At 42.9% G+C, this 18,547-nt stretch overlaps 1 protein-coding gene across 1 annotated transcript; it reads right to left on the bottom strand.

The window, feature by feature from the left end:
* Positions 1 to 14,298: 14,298 nt before the first annotated feature.
* On the bottom strand, positions 14,299 to 16,747 carry snai1b (snail family zinc finger 1b). Its single transcript, XM_026332717.1, has 3 exons — positions 16,406 to 16,747; positions 15,583 to 16,137; positions 14,299 to 15,247 (listed from the first exon to the last, which is right to left on the bottom strand). The coding sequence occupies exons 1-3, from the start codon at positions 16,485 to 16,487 to the stop codon at positions 15,066 to 15,068; spliced, it is 819 nt and encodes a 272-aa protein (XP_026188502.1). The 5' UTR covers positions 16,488 to 16,747; the 3' UTR covers positions 14,299 to 15,065.
* Between the last annotated feature and the right edge of the window lie 1,800 nt (positions 16,748 to 18,547).

Raw genomic sequence — 18,547 nt, forward strand, 5'->3', positions numbered from 1 at the left:
ATTATATTATATTATATTATTGATACGATGTGTGTAGGACGTAACTATATTTTATTATTGTAGCCCACTTGGTATTGTTTATGCTAGTTTACCTTTTGTTATGTTGCTTATAACAAATGTATATATTTTAATATGATCACATGTTCTGTATTTAAACATGCTAATCCTGAACAGTAACAGGTAACTAAAGCTGTAGTGGAAAATACAATAGACAATATACGACTGATCTTGAAAATACGACTAGTCTCAGAAAAATAAGAAATGTCAGAAAAATACGACTGGTCCTGAAAAATACGACTGGTCCTGAAAAATGCGACTGGTGTCTGGAAAATACAACTGGCATGAAAAATATGTCTGGTCCACAAAAATAAACTAGTCTGAAAAATAGGACTGGTGTCTGGAAAATACAACTAGTCTATGAAAAATACGTCTGGTCCATCTAATTAAGAATATCAAGTATAAAATTTACTGCTAGAATACAGTGATATCCAATTGTTCTATGCTCAAGTTAATGTACTCAAAAATACACATTATCAATATAAATACAAAATGACACTGTAATTTCAAATCATTTCACAATGTAATCTGAATGAGATCATTTGAAGGAGCTTGACAACATACTAGTTTTGACAAATTTTGAAACTATTTTTCTGTAATAAGACTTGTTGAACACCAGAGGGCACCATACCCCCATTAGTCCCGAATGACTGTATTATGACGATATTACTGTAAATGCTGTAAACATTTGGTCTCTAGAATTGTAGCAGGAAGTGAATTGATGAATAAAACTTTTAATTTCCACTAGTGTTTTAACGTTTTACCATCAAAAACTCAAACTGATCTCTAGATATTCTTCAACACATCTCACATCTATGTTTTATGTAGGGCTGTCAGCGTTAACGCGTTAACGGATGCGATTCATCTAAAAATTGTAGCGCGTTAATTTTTCTACCGCAAATTAATCGTTTGATAAGATTTGACTCCAACTTCTTGGCTTCATCGCTGCTTAATACGATGGCAAAAGATGCAACGCCTGGTCTGCTGAACGGGACGCTTTGTTAGAAAAAGCTTCCAGGGGGAAGTTTGGATCTGTTTCCTTAAACTGCTCTGTCATGCATTTCTTTTATTTCAACACATTTACAGGTAAATTCCAGTATTTTCATTTTGAAGTTAATTAAATTTTTTTTCATTGATTGACAGCACTAGTTTTATGGTAGAAACTTTTTATTTAACTATATCAGTCAGCTTGATTGGTGACTCTAAATTGCCCATAGGAGTGAGTGTGAGTGTGTGAGGTTGTTTGTCTCTATGTGGCCCTGTGATGGACTGGGGACCTGTCCAGGGTGGACCCCTGCCTTTCACCCAGAGAGAGCTGGGATAGGCTCCAGCAGGTCCCTGTGACCCTGGTTAAGGACTAAGGGGGTCTAGATGATGGATGGATGTTGATATTGAAAAAATAATAATCAGAACTACTGAGGCACTAGTTTTTTTTGCTCAGTGACACTGATTGATAGAAAAGGTGGGATGAGCCCTTGTTATTCTACCAGGAAGGTTATTTCACAGGATGTGTGCAGAAACACACCACAGTGATGCACAGTAGGCACACACACATTTCCACATCCTGTGGCACTGTGGAAGGCAAGGAATATCCACACACACACACACACACACACACACACACACACACACACACACACACGCACAGACAAACTCTGCAGGACCAAGGCCAACTGCCTGCTATAGTATTTTTATAATCTTCATCCTCCCTGACCTGTTGCTCCCCTCCTGGCGCCAGTGGTCTCAGCCCTCCCCCTGTGATTCCTCAACCTCACACACACACAAACACACACACACACACATATTCACATACGCACATGCTCCTGTACACTCAGCAGCCCCTCCACGGATAAGTGAGACCAGCTGTTGCAAGGTGCCTTTTCCCTCGACCCTGCACCCCTCCTTCACCCCTCTGCTGCTGCTGCACTTGCCTTTCTGGCAGAAAGCCTCACTCCTTCCCCTCATTTTCCTTTCTCCTGACTCCCCTCCCCCATGTCTCTCAGTGTGTTTGCCACTTCCCATCAGTTGTGCTGATTGACAGAAAGGTGTGTTTTTATTTTGTTTTTTGCCCTGAAAACAATCCCATTTTATGACCAGAATTTAGGTTCATACCTTCCTTCACTGACCACACGTTTCTTTTTTCCATAGTCTGTTGTGGAATTTTGCTGCTTTTATTTGCCATGTCTGAGGATTAATTGATCAACCCTGTGTTTTTGGACTGTTGGCAAGACAAAAACAAGAAATGTAAAAGTATAATATAAATGTTGTGATATTTTTAATCACTTGAGTAAATAATTGGCAAATTAACTAACAGGGAAAATAATCAGACTTTAAGGACATCTCTCTTTTGCTCCTCTTGCTTGTTCATCTCTGTATTTTGGAGGTGAGACATTGCAGAGCCAGTGGTGACTATGAGTCATTGTGCCATAGCTGGAATGTGTGGAGTTTGGGAGAGGATTGGAGGAGACAAGGGGGGTGAGGGGGCAGGGAGTAGACTCAGACTCTCTTTTCCAGCTGGTCCTGAGGGGTCAAACCATGTGTGGATGCGTGCATGTCATGGCCTCTCATTAGGGGGTGAGACGCTGCGGCTCCAGACCCCCATAGCAGGATTGCTGGGTGAGTATGAACTGATCCTGCCACTTTGATGCCCCTGATCCCCATCACCCCCACCGGGAGGTTAATGAGCCTCAGTGTGCTCTGTAGGCATGCTGCTATTATGTGTTGTCGGGGGGGGGGGCTTTAGAGGGAGGCATTAAGAAGAGGTGAAAGGATCCTCCAGACATGATGGATGCTTACTGTGGTGGTCAGTTCTGAGCAGGCCAGATTGTATCTGTTTGGGTGTGGAGAATAAGGTTAGAATAACCCCTAAATATCTAAACCAGCACCTGCTCTTCATGGTGGCTGGAAAAGGAATAAACAGAACAGCATAAACTAAGACTATTTTCACTGTTATGGTTCTCAATTCAGTAGTATTCACCATCATGATATATATCATCAATCTTCCTTAGATTCTTAATCAGTGTAGTCGTGATCATGTGTCAGAATAAGCACCTTGGTTGAAATTATAACACCCATCTACTGGATTTTGGCAAAATTGTAAAAGTAATTGTCTAAACCTCTTAGTTATTTTAAGGTTTCACTAAAATATCTGCCATCATTATCTGGGAAAGTAATTATTCAGCTCAGTTTGAGGCTCAAGTGTGACTACAAATGTTACTGTAAATGTTTTCCTTGATATCTGAGGTAATATTTACTCTAACTTTGAGATGTTTATTTGATAGTTAGAAGGCATCTGTTAGATTATGCAGGAGGATTTATAATAATCTTCAATGTAAATGGAAAACTTTGAGTTTGCTTGAAAAAAAAACTTTGCGAAAAGACCCAGTTAACAACTGATTGATTTGGGCATGGGGCCTACCGGGCACAGGCCGAGGGGTCCAAGGGCTCAGGGGGCCCCTAGACCAAAGAACCATTAGAGTGGCTGTTAACCTTTTTGTTGTAAAGTCAAAGAAATGACTACTAAATGATTGCAAAAAGACAAGAAGAAGAAAAGAAAAGAAAAGAAAGCAGCACTCAAAGATAGAAAACAACTGCAGAAATTTGGAACAAAACAAGTAAAAAAAGGTAGAAACTTACTACAAGGAGATGTCAAATGAGTAAAAGCTGATATTAAACAACATAAGACGATTGCTAGAAAACACAAACTGACTACAAATCATGTGGTGTGGCGTGTATGAAAGGTGGGGGCTAAGGGGTCCATTGTCTCCTAATCCTTCTATGGATTTTCATCTTGACACATGAACAGAACATGTTCTTTGTTGATGGACACACCTGTAGCTCGGACACAAAGTTGACCTCTTTCAGCTGTCAGCAGTTCTTTTAAATCTCAAATTGCTGACTGTCAAATCTTTGTAGAGCTGCTAATTGCTCTTAACTGGCACTGAAGCTAAAATGCCACACCTTTCAGGTAGCGCTTGTAAAGACATTCGTCTGCTTCTTAATTCACAATTCTTCTTAATGCATTCAGGTGACGCTATAAGCCAAAAAGAAAATTTCATTAGTAATTCACGTAATCATTCCATTTTTTCCTTTTTTTTTACCGTTTGTGTTTTTCTCCAACCCCTGAAAACCAGCTGATTTGACTTCACATAATCAAACCTGGAGTGAGAGATGAATGGGTTGTCTTGGGTGGGGCATTGCAAGCCCCAGCCCGCAAAATGAAGCAATGGAAGTCTAAAACAGGTGCTTAGACTCCCCTTTTTGCTCCTTTCTTTTCATCATTCACTCCCTTTCCCTCTTTCTTCTCTCCACACCTGTTGAAGTGTGAGGACTCATGCTGTTTTAGCCAGCAAAGCCTGAGCTATGCCAAAGCAGTGGGAGTCTGGGGTGAGGTGTGGGTAATTACTTAACTAGTATGTCTTATCTGCTTTGCCCTCCCTCTGTTGTCCTCCCCTAGTCAGTTCAATATAATGTGTTACTTCTGGGTTGATGAGTTGTGTCTTTTAGTCCTGCAGTGTCGGCCAGAAAGGGGGAAGGGGCATAAAGGCATGTCAGTGGGAATCCCTGTAATTACTTTAAAGTAGGAAAAAATGTTACAGATGGATAAAAAGAAGTGGAACACAGCCTGTTACATTACACCTGTGCCATCTGCCCAGAGCTTAGTACTGTGGCTTCACACCCCACGCTAGAAGGTGGCAACAGGGACCTCCAGTGATTTTGTGTTGGTCTGAGTGATGTCTCCAGGGGGGTCGGGTGGTCTCTGCCCCCTGGTGGAGCACATTACTGCGGCCTCCACCCCTGTCTGTTATCACCATGATTTACCCAGCTGTTTGTGATCTGCGTGTGTGTGTGTGTGATTGTTTACTCTGCAACTTTGGCCCAACAAGAGCATTATTGGCCACTGAAAACCATGTATTGCCATATGTTGAGGAAATTATCCAGTTTCTTAGGCACAAGAAGGAATTTTAAATCAAGCTGATTTATTTGAAATGAAAATAAGTGTGCTAATAGCAGTAGTAGCTGGCGACAGTGTTAGTTCAAAAACAGGTGAGTCTTTGCTAACTGACAATTTTAATTTAAGGTGAAATGTTGATTGGTGACTCTAAATTGCCCATAGGAGTGAGTGTGAGTGTGTGAGGTTGTTTGTCTCTATGTGGCCCTGTGATGGACTGGGGACCTGTCCAGGGTGGACCCCTGCCTTTCACCCAGAGAGAGCTGGGATAGGCTCCAGCAGATCCCTGGGACCCTGGTTAGGAATAAGGGGGTCTAGATGATGGATGGATGGATGAAAAAAAGGTTGGTTGTGAAGACTGAAAAGATACAGATGATAAAGAGTTCAGTTTTAATAATAGCTATAGCTGAGTGCTAAATTTTTAGACAAACATACAACTACAAGAAAAAACGTCTTTAATATAAATGTGCCTGTCATTGTAACATGACTATATTTCTCACAAATGTACTATTTTCTGTCTTTCTACATTTTTTCCATCTGCCTACCCCATCCCTTGGATGTGAACTTGATGTAGTCAGGCTTTGTGTTTGAGACAGACAACTTTCTCTATCAAGATAGAAAATACAGTCCACTGTGAATAACTACACTCCTTTATAGTAACAATAGTTTGAAGTGCACACATAGGACTGATAAAACACTGTGCATATAAATATAAATACAATACATTTCAAATGAAGGACTATTTCCTCTTCTATCCCCTACAAATATGATCTAACCAGTTATTAGCAATGAAGGACATTTTACCACAACAATATAAAACATAGCTTCTAATGTAATAGCCATAAAACATAAATCACATAAGGTGCAAAGCCTTATCTCTTCAGAGATCCATTCAGCTTGTTCATCTGCTGCTGTACTCAATGACAGTGTACCTGAACGTAAATGCGCACACAGGGATCTTTTATTTAAATTCTGTTTTGTAAAGTTTTTTAATATAGTTATTCATAGGAGACCATATGTAATTTAAGTTTAGAGCAAACATCAACACGCCACTTTTTCTTATACCTTACTCCCTTATACAGTTTGCAACTGGTATCAAACTACTACACTGAAACCTGTTTTGAAACAATTCAATATAAATCAATTAAATCAACACTTAATAATTTGAAATAAAGCTGTGTTATGAGTTGAAATAGCTTGGTATGAAAATAACTTTATGCCTAGCTCAGAACACTCACCACTCACACCACTTGTCTTATTCAAAATTGACTGCCCAAGGTATTTTATTTATTTGTTTGACGGATTAATTGGCTGTGATCACACCTAGCAGTGAAGTGAAACCGACTTGGGCACATCTGGAAAGACTTTATGTGAAGATTCCGATTTCAAATTCTCTGTTGTGTGTTTGTGTGCATGTACTTGGGGTGGCTGTCATGTGGGAATCCTCTCAGTGTTCTCAGCATGGGGGTTGTTTTCTTTAGGTTTTAGAAAACAAGCTGTCAGGTAATGACTTCAGTGTGTTGATGTGTTTTTGTTTCATTTGTGAAAAACCAAATTCAGCTTCAATCGATACGTCTGCCAGATGAAACTAACACATTCTATTAATGCTGTAGCATCCACTGACACAGCACACTGCAGTGTCAGTGTTTTTGCTACACAGTACATCTGTAAACCTGCTATATGTGTGTGTTTGTGCACATGTGCATGCATGCATGCCGCCCTGTTCTCCTCTCATCTGCCCAGGCCCTCTAGCTGGTAATCTGAGCATAGAGATTAGAAAGAAAAACAGCAGAGAAGAATGTCTTGGTTGAGCCAGCGAGGAATTTACAATGGCCTTCAGGCTGCTTTGACCTCTCCCTCCCTTTCTCTCTCATTCTCACACAAACACATACACACTCACAACTAGAACAATATTTTTAATAATTTTGTTTTTGCAACGATCTTATTTCATATCCCCGGCCTTCTTTCTTAACATGTTTCTTACAAAGTTCAGTTCAGATCTGAGGATGAATGAGAATCAGAATTAGAGGCCAGCAACTCATGATATGATCACACAAACCTCCAGTGATAAGACATTTTACCTCATTTATTATTTTGGACATAACTAAACTTACTGTTTAGCTCATACATGTATCTGAATTATCATAATTATAAGTTTCCAACTTTTAAAATAATATTGATCATCATAAAAAACTAAAACTGCTCTCACAGTTGCACATAATGAGAAGTTACTTTCCCATCTGTTGCCACAGGGATGTAATGGTCTGAAGTGCCTCTCCAACAGCTTGCAGCAATGTCACCATGTGGGCAGAGATGACACCACATTGCAGGACAGACAGGGAGTTTGAACCAGACTCTTCCGATGAGTTCTAGTTTCAGAGGGACAGCTGTGTGGATATTCAAGACAAACTGGCCACCAGACTACCTGATCTGATCCCACTCACTCCGACACAGCCCAGCAACCTGCCTTCCTCCCAGACAAACCCCAGCCAGTGTGTGTGTCTATGTGTGTGAGGCAGAGAGAGAGGGGAGGAGTCTACAGGTCCCCACACAAATGAAGGGGACAGGTGTTAGGGACAGGAGGTGCCGTGTGTCCTGGGGGTGTGGTCAGGTGGTAACACACCTGTCCCTACTTGCAAAAGAGGGTCTAATTACACACACACACACACAGGCATCACATCAGCCTGACCATGTGTTCAGACATGCCACGTTAGACCAACTATCCTCTCATGCAATGCGAATCTGCTCACCATGAACCAGGGCTGATTCTTGTTTTGCCAAAGAAAGCATGGCAAGCTCAGCTTTCGACCAAAGTAATGTGATCATTATGTGAGAGGTGAGGGGCCCATCAATTGAACAGTAGACATGGAGCACAAGGCTCTGTGTGGAGATTTGGTTACAATGAAAAAGTGTGCGTGACAGTGAGAAAGGGGCAGCGAGTAGAAAGTGTCTGTGGATGTGATTAATTAATGTTTTCCATACACGGAGCCTCATGTGTCTCTATGTGGATCATGTGGCTTGTTGTTCTGTTGAAAAACAAGTTGATCAGAAATATTGCACAAGATTTCAACGAGGCTACAAAGGAAATAACTTCACTATCTGTGTCCAGATTAAAAACGTCAAGGCTCGCTGCTGTTGAAACTTTCTTTTAGCATTGCTTTAGGGGCCAGTTTATAGAATTAAGTGTTTGTCCCCGGTGCAAACAGCCAAAGGTGGATCAAAAAGCCAGCCGCCATGGAGATGGAGGCAACATTACGTCATTTGCAGATATCAGCTCACACATTCAGAATGCCAGCCCTGAAGACATTAGTGGTGGTTACATGAAAAGTGCCACAAATGAAAAAGCATTTCCCAGCTGGCTAAATCACAGTGTAAGGTGGAAGTGAATGTGAGCTTTTGCTACAGAATTGGTCAGAGACAGAACACGCTAATCTGATGTTGGAAAGGTGTGTGTATGCATGGCAGGGGTAGTTCATTTCTATTCAGCCATCCTGAAAAGCAACTATAAAGCCAGCTAAAAAGTACTCCATTGATGCAGCACTACAGTCCTATAACACTGTCAGAGCCATGATGGACACATCAATGAAGACAGTTTGTTGGTTGTCAGTCATTTCTTTCTTACGCCACATCCTAACATTTTTTTTCATTTTCCAACTTTCAAACTTTCAGCCCAAACTGATGCTAACAAGTGACATCAGTCGGAGTAACTTATCAGCCACACCTGGAGCCAGTAAAGGCTCTGCACATGCCTTTTCACATTTGCAACTGTGCTCCACAAGATCTGTAAACAGATTTTCATAAAGGGCCGGTAAATTCAGTCAGCTCTGTATGTGCAACAGCCAGTCTGAATGATTCAGAGTCATTCAGTTGATTTTTAGATTAAAATGACTTTTTACAAACCACAGCAAAATTAAGAGTCCTTGTGTGCTCCATTTTTAAACTGTGTAAGCGGACACCAGCTTGTGTGGCACATGCGGTGCTTCTGTAAAACCTTGGAGATGGGGAGATAGGCGTCTGGCCCTGGGGTGTGGATTTCAGGCAGGTGCATTTGCCTGCCCTTCAGCTCCTCAAGGGACGGGACTGGTCGGGACAAGGTGGGAGGAGGAGGAAAGAGGAGGCAATCTGTGCTTTCTGAAGCCGCACCACTTTTAGTTTCCCTACTCAAAGGCTGATCTCCACCCGTTTTGGCCCCCTGTGCAACACCCCTCCCTCATTCCCTACCATATCCTTCATTGACTGGAATGCATCGAAACAATAGAACTGTCCTGGTCCTTCGGCTGGCACCCCCTGGGCCCACACAGGCCCTGACAGGAGTACAAAAGTGCACCTTGCACCTCTCAGCACCACCAGCAGCACCCCAGGGGCAAATACCTGAGTACCTGTGGTAAATAACTGGGAGGGAGGGGGAGAAAGAATGACACAACATAAAGTGTGAGAGAGAAGAGAGGGATAACTGTTAGAAAACAACTATACTCAGCAGAGACAGTTATCTGGCTCTAGGCTGCCAAGTGTAACACAGACTCATCCAAAGGTCCAACCAAACATCAGTCTTGCTATTTTGATACCCTCTCCTCCTTCTTATCATTCACAATGTCAGTCTTTCACATCTATCCTGACACCTGCTTTCTTAGAAACATTCCCTTGTTCTCCCCACGTCCTACTCTCTGTTAGTACTCTTACTCTTTCATGTCATGACTTGCAGGCCAGAGACTAGCTTAGTCTGTGTGTGGTTTGTGCACAGCCCCGACACTCCTTTTCTTGCACCATATTTGAGCCTGTCTGGCTCACAGTTAAACTATATAATGGTAGTTTAACAGCTGGCTGTGCAGTTCTTATTAACCAATAGCTCTCATAAAATCAAAGCCCAAAGGGTTTCCTTCCAAGTTTCCCCCCTCTCTGGGTGAAGGTGTGCTAATGAGTGAAATGAAGTGTGTTAAGCTACGGTCACATTACCACTGATGCAACCACAATCACTGTGCTGTGTGGGCGTCGCGAGGCTGTGAGGTTGTGCTACTGGAACAAGGGCTCTGGAAAGTAAAACAACTTTTATTAAAATATAGAGATACTTCAACTTTGCACACACTCCATCAGAGCTAATGATAGAAAATGCTGAAAATCAAGGAAACGATCTACTGATATACAGTCTGTTGAATATTTTTATTTTTTGTAGCAAATTAGCTTTTAACCCAAAACTAGTGAAGCAACATGGGAGACAAACAGCCACCAGCAACAAACTCAAAAGTTATGTTAAAATGAAAACTTGATGGAATACACAGTATGTTAACCATCTCCTCCAGTGTACCACCCGCAGTAATACATGCTGTCTCTCTTTTCATTTGCATTACACAACATTAATCTGATAAAGTGTAATTGTACCAGATGGCAGCAGCCTTTAAGACCAGAATCAGATATTCAACTGTGAGGTCACTGTGACATGGAGCACCTCTATTTGTCAATCCTGTGGAAGTAAAAGTAGCAATGCCACCATTTACAAATGCTCCAGAGCAGGATTTCATGTTTTATGAACCTTCAGGTTCGGTACAATCTCGATTTCTAGCTTTCTCCTAAATGTAGTAAAGGAACAGTCTTTTCTTTGAATGTAATGGGAGTATAATGTTGTGTTACATATTATATTACAGTAAAGTGTAACTGTAGTTGCTAAGAGGAAATATAGATTTGTCAGTGACTGGAGATTTTGCTGTAATATTTATACCAAACTATTCAAAAATTGTGTATTACTATGAAAATAAAAGTAAAATATCAACATACCCCAACTAAATAGATAAAACAGCCCTTTGTAAGGTCGTTCTTTTACATGTATATTTACATAAATCCATGAGCAAGTTTGCATTATCAGGTTGGATTTGCAGGAGTTTTGCAACAATGTGAGAAAGTACTTTGATTTTTACAGGTAAATAATTGACAGGCATAACCAAAAGTAGACATTCAACATGTCTATGTTGTTTACAGGCTGTTTTGCAATTGGAGTTTGAGAAAATCACCTGTTTGTATCAATACCTGACAGAAGATTATATCCATTATCCTGTTCATTTCTCTTGCCCTCCTAAAGGTTACAGCAGTGAATATAACTCAACAGTGTAGTTCAACTGTGCCTTAACTATTTGGGTCCACTGGAAACCTGCGTGTAAGCAGCTCTGGATGGCACAAAGTTGAAAATGTGTTACACACAAGCTCATCTGTTTACCCTCCTACCTCTTTATGGCTCATCCTTTACCCTCTGACCCTGTGGGACAGAGACAGTCTGTGTTTGGAGAAAACACAGCACCAGCCACATAACACACACACCAGCACACACAGATACACCACACACACCATTGAAGGGGACAGCAGGCATGCGGAGGTGGGCAGGAAATGGCGTGTACCCCCTCCTAGAGGCCATATCCTGTCCTTGGGTAAAACTGCTGTGTTTGTCCAATGACCTACGGTCTTTGTGTGCATGTGTCACATAGTTGAATGTATGTGGATGTGTGTGTGTGCATGACGGCATCCACAAATGTAGAAAACCCTTACTAGAAGCTCATGGACAGTTTAACTCACAGCATGTGTCATTGAGCAAGTCTACATTGCAACATGAGGCATTGATCAAATTCTGTTCGTGATAAACTGTCCACAAAACAGAAATACTCATTTTTCACCAGACACACATTAAGCCTCCATCCTTACACTCCCCAAAATACAATATTACATTTAAAATGATGTTTTTTAATGTCTTTGAAGTAGCCAAAATCAGATGAAAGAGTCTGAGGATGTCCAACAGGAGGGAGTCTTTAGGCAGTGACATTGTGTAAGAGAGCTGCAGCTTGTAAGAGTGTTTGAAACTTTAGCCCAGTGACTTAACCCTCTTGGCTTGAATCTGATCCTGCAGTGGTTCAGCTCTGCTACCCCCTGTCAGCTCTGATTTTGGAAATATACTGTATGTCTGCCTCTTCCTGAGCATGAACCTGTATGAAACCATGGCAGAAAAACATCTACAGTTCACATAAACCCACAAACACATGCATACACATCTGTGTACATACAAACAGCTGTTGCCACACTCAGATGCTTCATATCAGCACATTTTGGGTAGGATGTGTTTATACAAGACTGACAGGCTGCTTCCTGTGTCCCAAACATTACCACAAACACACACTGAGAGCAGGGGGAGAGAAGTGCAATTCAAGCTTTCAAAAACGTTAGTTCTACGTGTTGGAAAAGGTTTGCCTCATCGCTGACATACACTGCTGCTTTCCATTACTTAAATCAACAGAGTGGACTTTATGCAGCTCTTTAATCACTTCTGTTGCCCACATGCACAGCTCCATGTACAACACTACACAGGAAGATTGTTTATAGACAAGCATATATTTTCTGTTTCCAAGATGACGGCACTATATAACAAATTAAAACCCAGCCGGCTGCAAATTGTCAAACATCAACACTTGTTTACACCAAACCAAGGTAGTAGTCATTGTTCATAAAGAAACATCTCCAGAGTCACAGGGGTATCTCTAAAAAAGATCTGTAGACATTCTCTCATTGGCAATAATATATGTCAGAAATGAAAATGATAGCAAATGCTTTTTCTTAAACTGATTAGGTCAGCATAACATTATTTCCTGTTACAGGAAAATCAAAGTAACCACAGCAGATTGCATGGATGGGGACAGACGTGACAGTTCCCCTTCTCTCTCCTTCTACTCGATGGTGGTGTTGTATGTCTGTCACTAATGGCTCAGGAATGTCACATTAGTCAGGGGCTGCCTGTGTAACGCTGCGAACATTAAAACACCAATATGATATTACACTACACACACCAACACACGCTGAAAAAGAAAGGTGGCAGGTCTGATGATCTCATTGCCTCAAAGCTACAAGTGATAGTGATAGACGGCCTGCTAGACAGTGCAAACCAGAACAATGCCCCCCTAGCTAGATGTCAGAGTTGAATTTCAATGGCCAGAAATGACAGCCTGTCTAGGGACATGTCTTTGAAAATATCTGTAGATGCAAAGTTTAAATGTCCCAAGGAAAAAGTTAAATATCTTCTAACTTTATAATGTTAATTGACATACTGTGTCTTCTCCATCTGTCTTACCCATCCAACCCTGATGCCCCTCCTGTGTGGCCACCAAATGTGACACTGTCGGCAGTTCAAGAGGAGTTTAGTGGCCTCTGGCCTGCTTCTCTGCCTCTCTGCCTCACTCCCTGCGTAGGTGTGCAGCAGTTAAATGACTCTCACCTCTTGCCTTAAAACAGCCCAGAGAGATACAGGCAGACAAGTGAAAAATCCCCCTCGATCAAAGTGAAGATTTTTATTCAGTAGGCTTATGTTTGCATGTGTGTGCGTGCATGTGTGTGTCTGTGAGCATGCACATTTCTAGACCGGCGGGGGCTGTTTACATTGAGCAAGCTAAGTCATGCAATCTGATCCCAAGCTTTTGGGGAGCCCCCCTTCCCAAACCACACACACACCTCTAACTCACACACACACACATGTGCATCCACCTCTCAGCACTGAGAGCTATTGGAGGAAATGTGCTGTTACCTTTCTAAGACTTGTTGGCGTCAGTGTGTGTGGGTCAGGAGGGCAAGGGGAATTGTAGACACATTGCTGCCATATGTGCACTCTGGATGTTCATGCTCAGCTGGGCTCATAAGCACAGACTTCCTCCAGAAGTTCCTACAAGGTAATCTCAGTTTGACCATTATGGAGCAGATGGCTCTTCGTCAGTCCTAAGGTTGCGCTGGTGCAGTCTGGAGCCCGTCTCTCTGGGGTATTGTTGGTCTGGAGCCCAAAGATTCCTGCTTCCATCTGTGGCCGCTCCTACCTCAGGAAGTGGGTCAGTAGGATTCCCACACTCAGCTAATTTCACACCAACTTTCTTCTGCAAAAGAAAAGGCTCCTGCTTTTTGGAGGAGCATTTCTTGCTCAGCATATCACCCTCTATATGTTCTTTATGCTTTTAATGTTTGCTAACCTCCCTTTCACCCACCTGCAGTAATGGTGCAACACCCCTCATCTATTTAGAAAGCATTCTTCATGTGTGTCTGTATGTGTGTGCTGACAGCTTGGCAGGTGTGTGCAGGTGTTCCCCCTATCACTCAACATCACACAAACCTTCCTAACACACACACAGCTCTGTCTTACCATTCAGAAACCTTCATGTCTGTCCTGATGAACTCATTTAGAAACATATAAGGCCAATTAACATTGCACATAATCAGTAGGTCCACGGCAGGTTTTTTTTTAACAAAGCTTTTATTTACATGTGGCAAAAAAAAAATGCACAACCTTAAAAGGCACCTATGTTTTGCAAAATGATTTATAAAAACAATGGGTCAATATTCTTCCAATAACTTTTCATTTAGATTGTAAATGACAATAATGGTGAAGGGAAGTTATGTTCTTTGGTCAAACTTAAGTGGTCCTGTCATGTCCAACAACACACTAGGGCGTGTGTGGAAAATGTTTGTGGCATGAGGAGGAGCGAAATGAGGGTCACCTGTCGTTGAGGTCACAGCTAACACATCTCTCACCGCCCTGCCTCCACAATACACCATACACAGACAGCTGTCTCCACACACGCACGCGCGCACACACACACACACACACACACACACACACACACACACACACACACACACACAATGTATGTATGGTACAGTGAGGAATGACATCCCCACATACACAGACACACAAACACACCCAAGCAGCTGCAACATGGCCAGAGTCCCGGACCGGCCGGCACCGACGGAGTTTCCTGGGAATTAACTGCATGTCCAGCTGCCCCCAAATCACACACACAAACACACAGCTGACAGTAGACAGCAAAAATGTGCTGCAGATATCAATATGACCTCAAAAATATCAGATAAAGCTGCAGAGCTTTGAAATTAAGGCACTGAAAAAGTCACTTTTCTAAAAGTTTGTTTTCTTTATCCCGTTCTGAATTTGATGTGAGCCAGCATTGATCTCCTACTGTCTCTTATCAGGGGGGAAATAACCAGCAAGCAGCTTCAACCGGCTCATGAAAGCAGTCCAGGGAATGTGAGTCTATGAGGCAGGGCAGCATCCAGAGGCATTGTGTTTGTGCAGCAGGGACATGCGGCTGAAGGTCCGAGAACAGGAGCCACACTGGTATTTCTTCACTTCAGAGTGGGTCTGCAAGTGGGCACGAAGGTTGGAGCGATCAGCAAAGGCCCGGTTACAGTGTTGACAAGCAAAGGGCCGCTCTCCTGGTTAGAAGAGAAAACTGTTAGCTTTAGGGAACCACTGAACAGGCCAAAAGGTCTGTCCTCTTGTCACTGTTTTTCAAATGATCTACAGATAAGTAACAAAAGAGTAGGCACACTACTCAGGCTGCTAATGCAAATTGCCTTTCTCATGCAGATCAGCTGTAAGGTTGAGATTAGATTATGCAGTGCTAAGCAAAAACATTTGCTCACACATCAGGAGACATCAATGAATATCAATGAGCACAAGGTGCAACTGGCTGTTACATTTACAAGCCAACAAAGCATGTAAATCAATACTCTGACAACAGTATGAAAAGGTTGCTTTGAATGCATACCTGTGTGTGTGCGAATGTGTCCCCGGAGCAGCCATGGTCTGGAAAAGGCCTTGCCACAGGTGGGACACACACAAGGCAGTGTGTGTGAGCGAATGTGCATTTTCAGCGCTCCCAGGCTGGTGTACTCCTTGGGGCAGTGTTTGCAGTGGAAGGCTGGGCGTGAAGACACCTCAGTGGACAAAGGAGGTGTCTGCTGCAGCGGTGCACAGTGGGACAGCTGATGATGGGACATCTGATGGTTAGACAGTGCAGAGAGGCTGGTGTAGCGCTTACTGCAGTGCAGGCAGTGGTAGATGTGCTGGATAATGTCTGGACTGGGGGGGTCTGAAGTACGTCCACCATCGTCCTCTTCCTCGCCACTGCTGCTAGAAGGAGAACTGCTTAGGTCCAGGGGACCAAGGGGTGAAGGGGGCAGAGACACTGGGGTGACCGGGGATAGAGGTGCAGGCAGGGTGTCCACGTTGTTGAAAAGCGGGTTGGTGGGGTAACAGGTCAGTGCAGAGCTGTTGTTCTGTGTTGGAAGTTCAGCCCGTGGAAAGCTTTCTGGGACAAAAGCTGGTAACATGGGGAAAAGGAAGTCAGACATGTTTTCACTTAAATGGACAGACAATCTAATAAAGCACTAAACTTGTTTTCATTCTTGGTGTCTTGTTTCCACCTGCATCCATCTCTGGCCTGACCCTTTTTCATTAGCAGATTTTCCAGCTGACTAGAAACACTATGGCAGTGTGTTTTGTACACAGGAAGCTACATATGAGTTAAAAGTCGATCTTATCTGCCACATGGGTCTGTTCTGTTTCTGAACGTAACTGACGCAACTTACCACTTTGGCTCTCCAACTGGCTTTCCCTGTGGTATGGCTTCTTATTGGAAAAATACTTCTTCACAAGGAATGACCGAGGCATGTTGAGGTCTCGTTTCTCCGATTGATAAAATCAAATAATTCCCTCGGCGGTCAGATCCAAAAATCTCTTCGACGGGCAGCTGCCTCTGGACAGAAAAAAAAACGCTGGGCGAGATCCACAAGACCACTGCTGGGATTGAATGTAAAGATTGCAAAGCTGTCTCCTCATATAGTAACCAGAGGGGAGAAGTAGCGGGTGGGTGGGCAGGTCCCCGCCCAAGGACACACCCCGTGTGTTAGGGCGCCCCATTCATCACAGGTGCCGTGCGTGCAAAAAACTGCTGCAGAGCGCAAATCTAATGGGCATTTCACGGCTCTGATGGCTCCATCATTACCGACAGGCACTCACGTCATACACATATTGTCATTAAATGTCAGTAGATGACTGTGCAAGTCAAATTACAATTAGGTGCCAACCTGAATGCGCACGTAAAATGCGCACATTGGTGTTTTTCATTGTGGAAAAGAATCAGAGCGATGAATATGAAGACATTCAAAACAGACGGAGTAAAATGAATCATGACAAACTGAAGCTGGAGCGTCCTCTGTCGGCCCATGCTGTGCTGCCCATCATTTCTACACCTCTGGGTCTGTGGAAACCGACGTGTGCCAAACCAAGCCTTTCCTTACTACTTTGAAATATAAGGTTGTACAAATTGCCATTTCATCTGAAAGTTAAATATCACTATAATGAAACACGTTTCCAGCTGAACATCAGCATCATTCAGTGTTAAATCGGTGCCACTTTATTATGGCTCTGCTTCTTTGTGCGTCTGTTGCTCGAGGCGTTTCGTTTAGGAGGAGACATTTTTGAGGCGGTAGAGGAGACAAACGCTCTTTGCTCTCCTCGGTACAAATCACTCAGTTCATCCTGACCGCGTCTCTGTGTGTCACTCTGCGGGGAACCAGTGTGTTTAGATAAAAGAGGTACTGTTCTCCACCGTGCTCACAGCAAGAGCTGAGGAACAATATGATGATGCAGCCTGCACCCTGACAGGGTCCTAATAAATCCTGCGCCTTTAGGTGGCACGAAATGCGGCGACCCAGCATAATGGCCCGAGAGGAAATTCATATCCTTTCTTTTTCTTCAAGCGCGTAAATGAAACAGCTGCAGTGCCAACATGTCCAAATAAGATGAAGGAGGGTTAGAGACCCACCAGAAAGTAATAAAAGGAAAAGAGAATTTAAAAACACGTTGGTTTATCCCATTTATGAAATCTCTTCATGTTGTTTTTGTTTCTTTAACATTAATGATTGTGGTAAACAAACATTTTTTAATCAGTCAGAAGTTACAGCTGGAGGATGTTGTGACATTATGTCAGGATGAATTAGTGTTTAATCTTAGGTTGCAGGTGTGAAAATCAGCTGATAGAGATGAAATTAGGAATGGCCCAGTCCTCAGTGCTCCTGTTCAGCATTACAGAGACTGGAAAGCTCCTCGGTGGCAGGATGAATGGTGGTGGGGGATTTTAGGGGGGTGCTATGCACCTGTCTGAAGGCGCCGTTGTCGCGGCATGCCCAAAAGTTCGCACGTCGTTTGGCCGCTTGTTGACGCCGATGCCACGTAGACTGGGGGGTCACGGGGTCAGGAGAGCAGTAAAAACAAAAAGCACATAGCGAAGAAACACGTGAAAGTAATGTGAGTTGTGGGTCTGCTGCTGATGAGGACTCTGACAGGGCAAAGGGTCTAAAACTAACTGTAGCAGATCATATGGAACAATTAACAAAACAGGTGTGTAGATATATGATGGTGTGTTCCTGTCTGTCTCTCTTTGCTCTTTGTTTCAAAATAAAACACACACCTGATCTGACACACACACACACACACACACACACACACACACACACACACACATCAGGCAGGAGGCCATAAGAGTGAAACCAGCTGATTACACACTGTTGAATTTGCTCTTCCATAGAGAACAGTTTGTCAGTAATGGCAGACAATTTGTGTTATGGCTGGGTTATAGTGGCCTCATGAAACACAGAGCAACATGAAGACACGAAATGTTTTCTGCTGAGAACAGATGTTTCTCTTCTGTCTGGCCTCAGGGATGAGCC

The sequence above is a fragment of the Mastacembelus armatus genome, chromosome 7 (assembly GCF_900324485.2).
Source record: "Mastacembelus armatus chromosome 7, fMasArm1.2, whole genome shotgun sequence".
Lineage (NCBI taxonomy): Eukaryota > Metazoa > Chordata > Actinopteri > Synbranchiformes > Mastacembelidae > Mastacembelus > Mastacembelus armatus.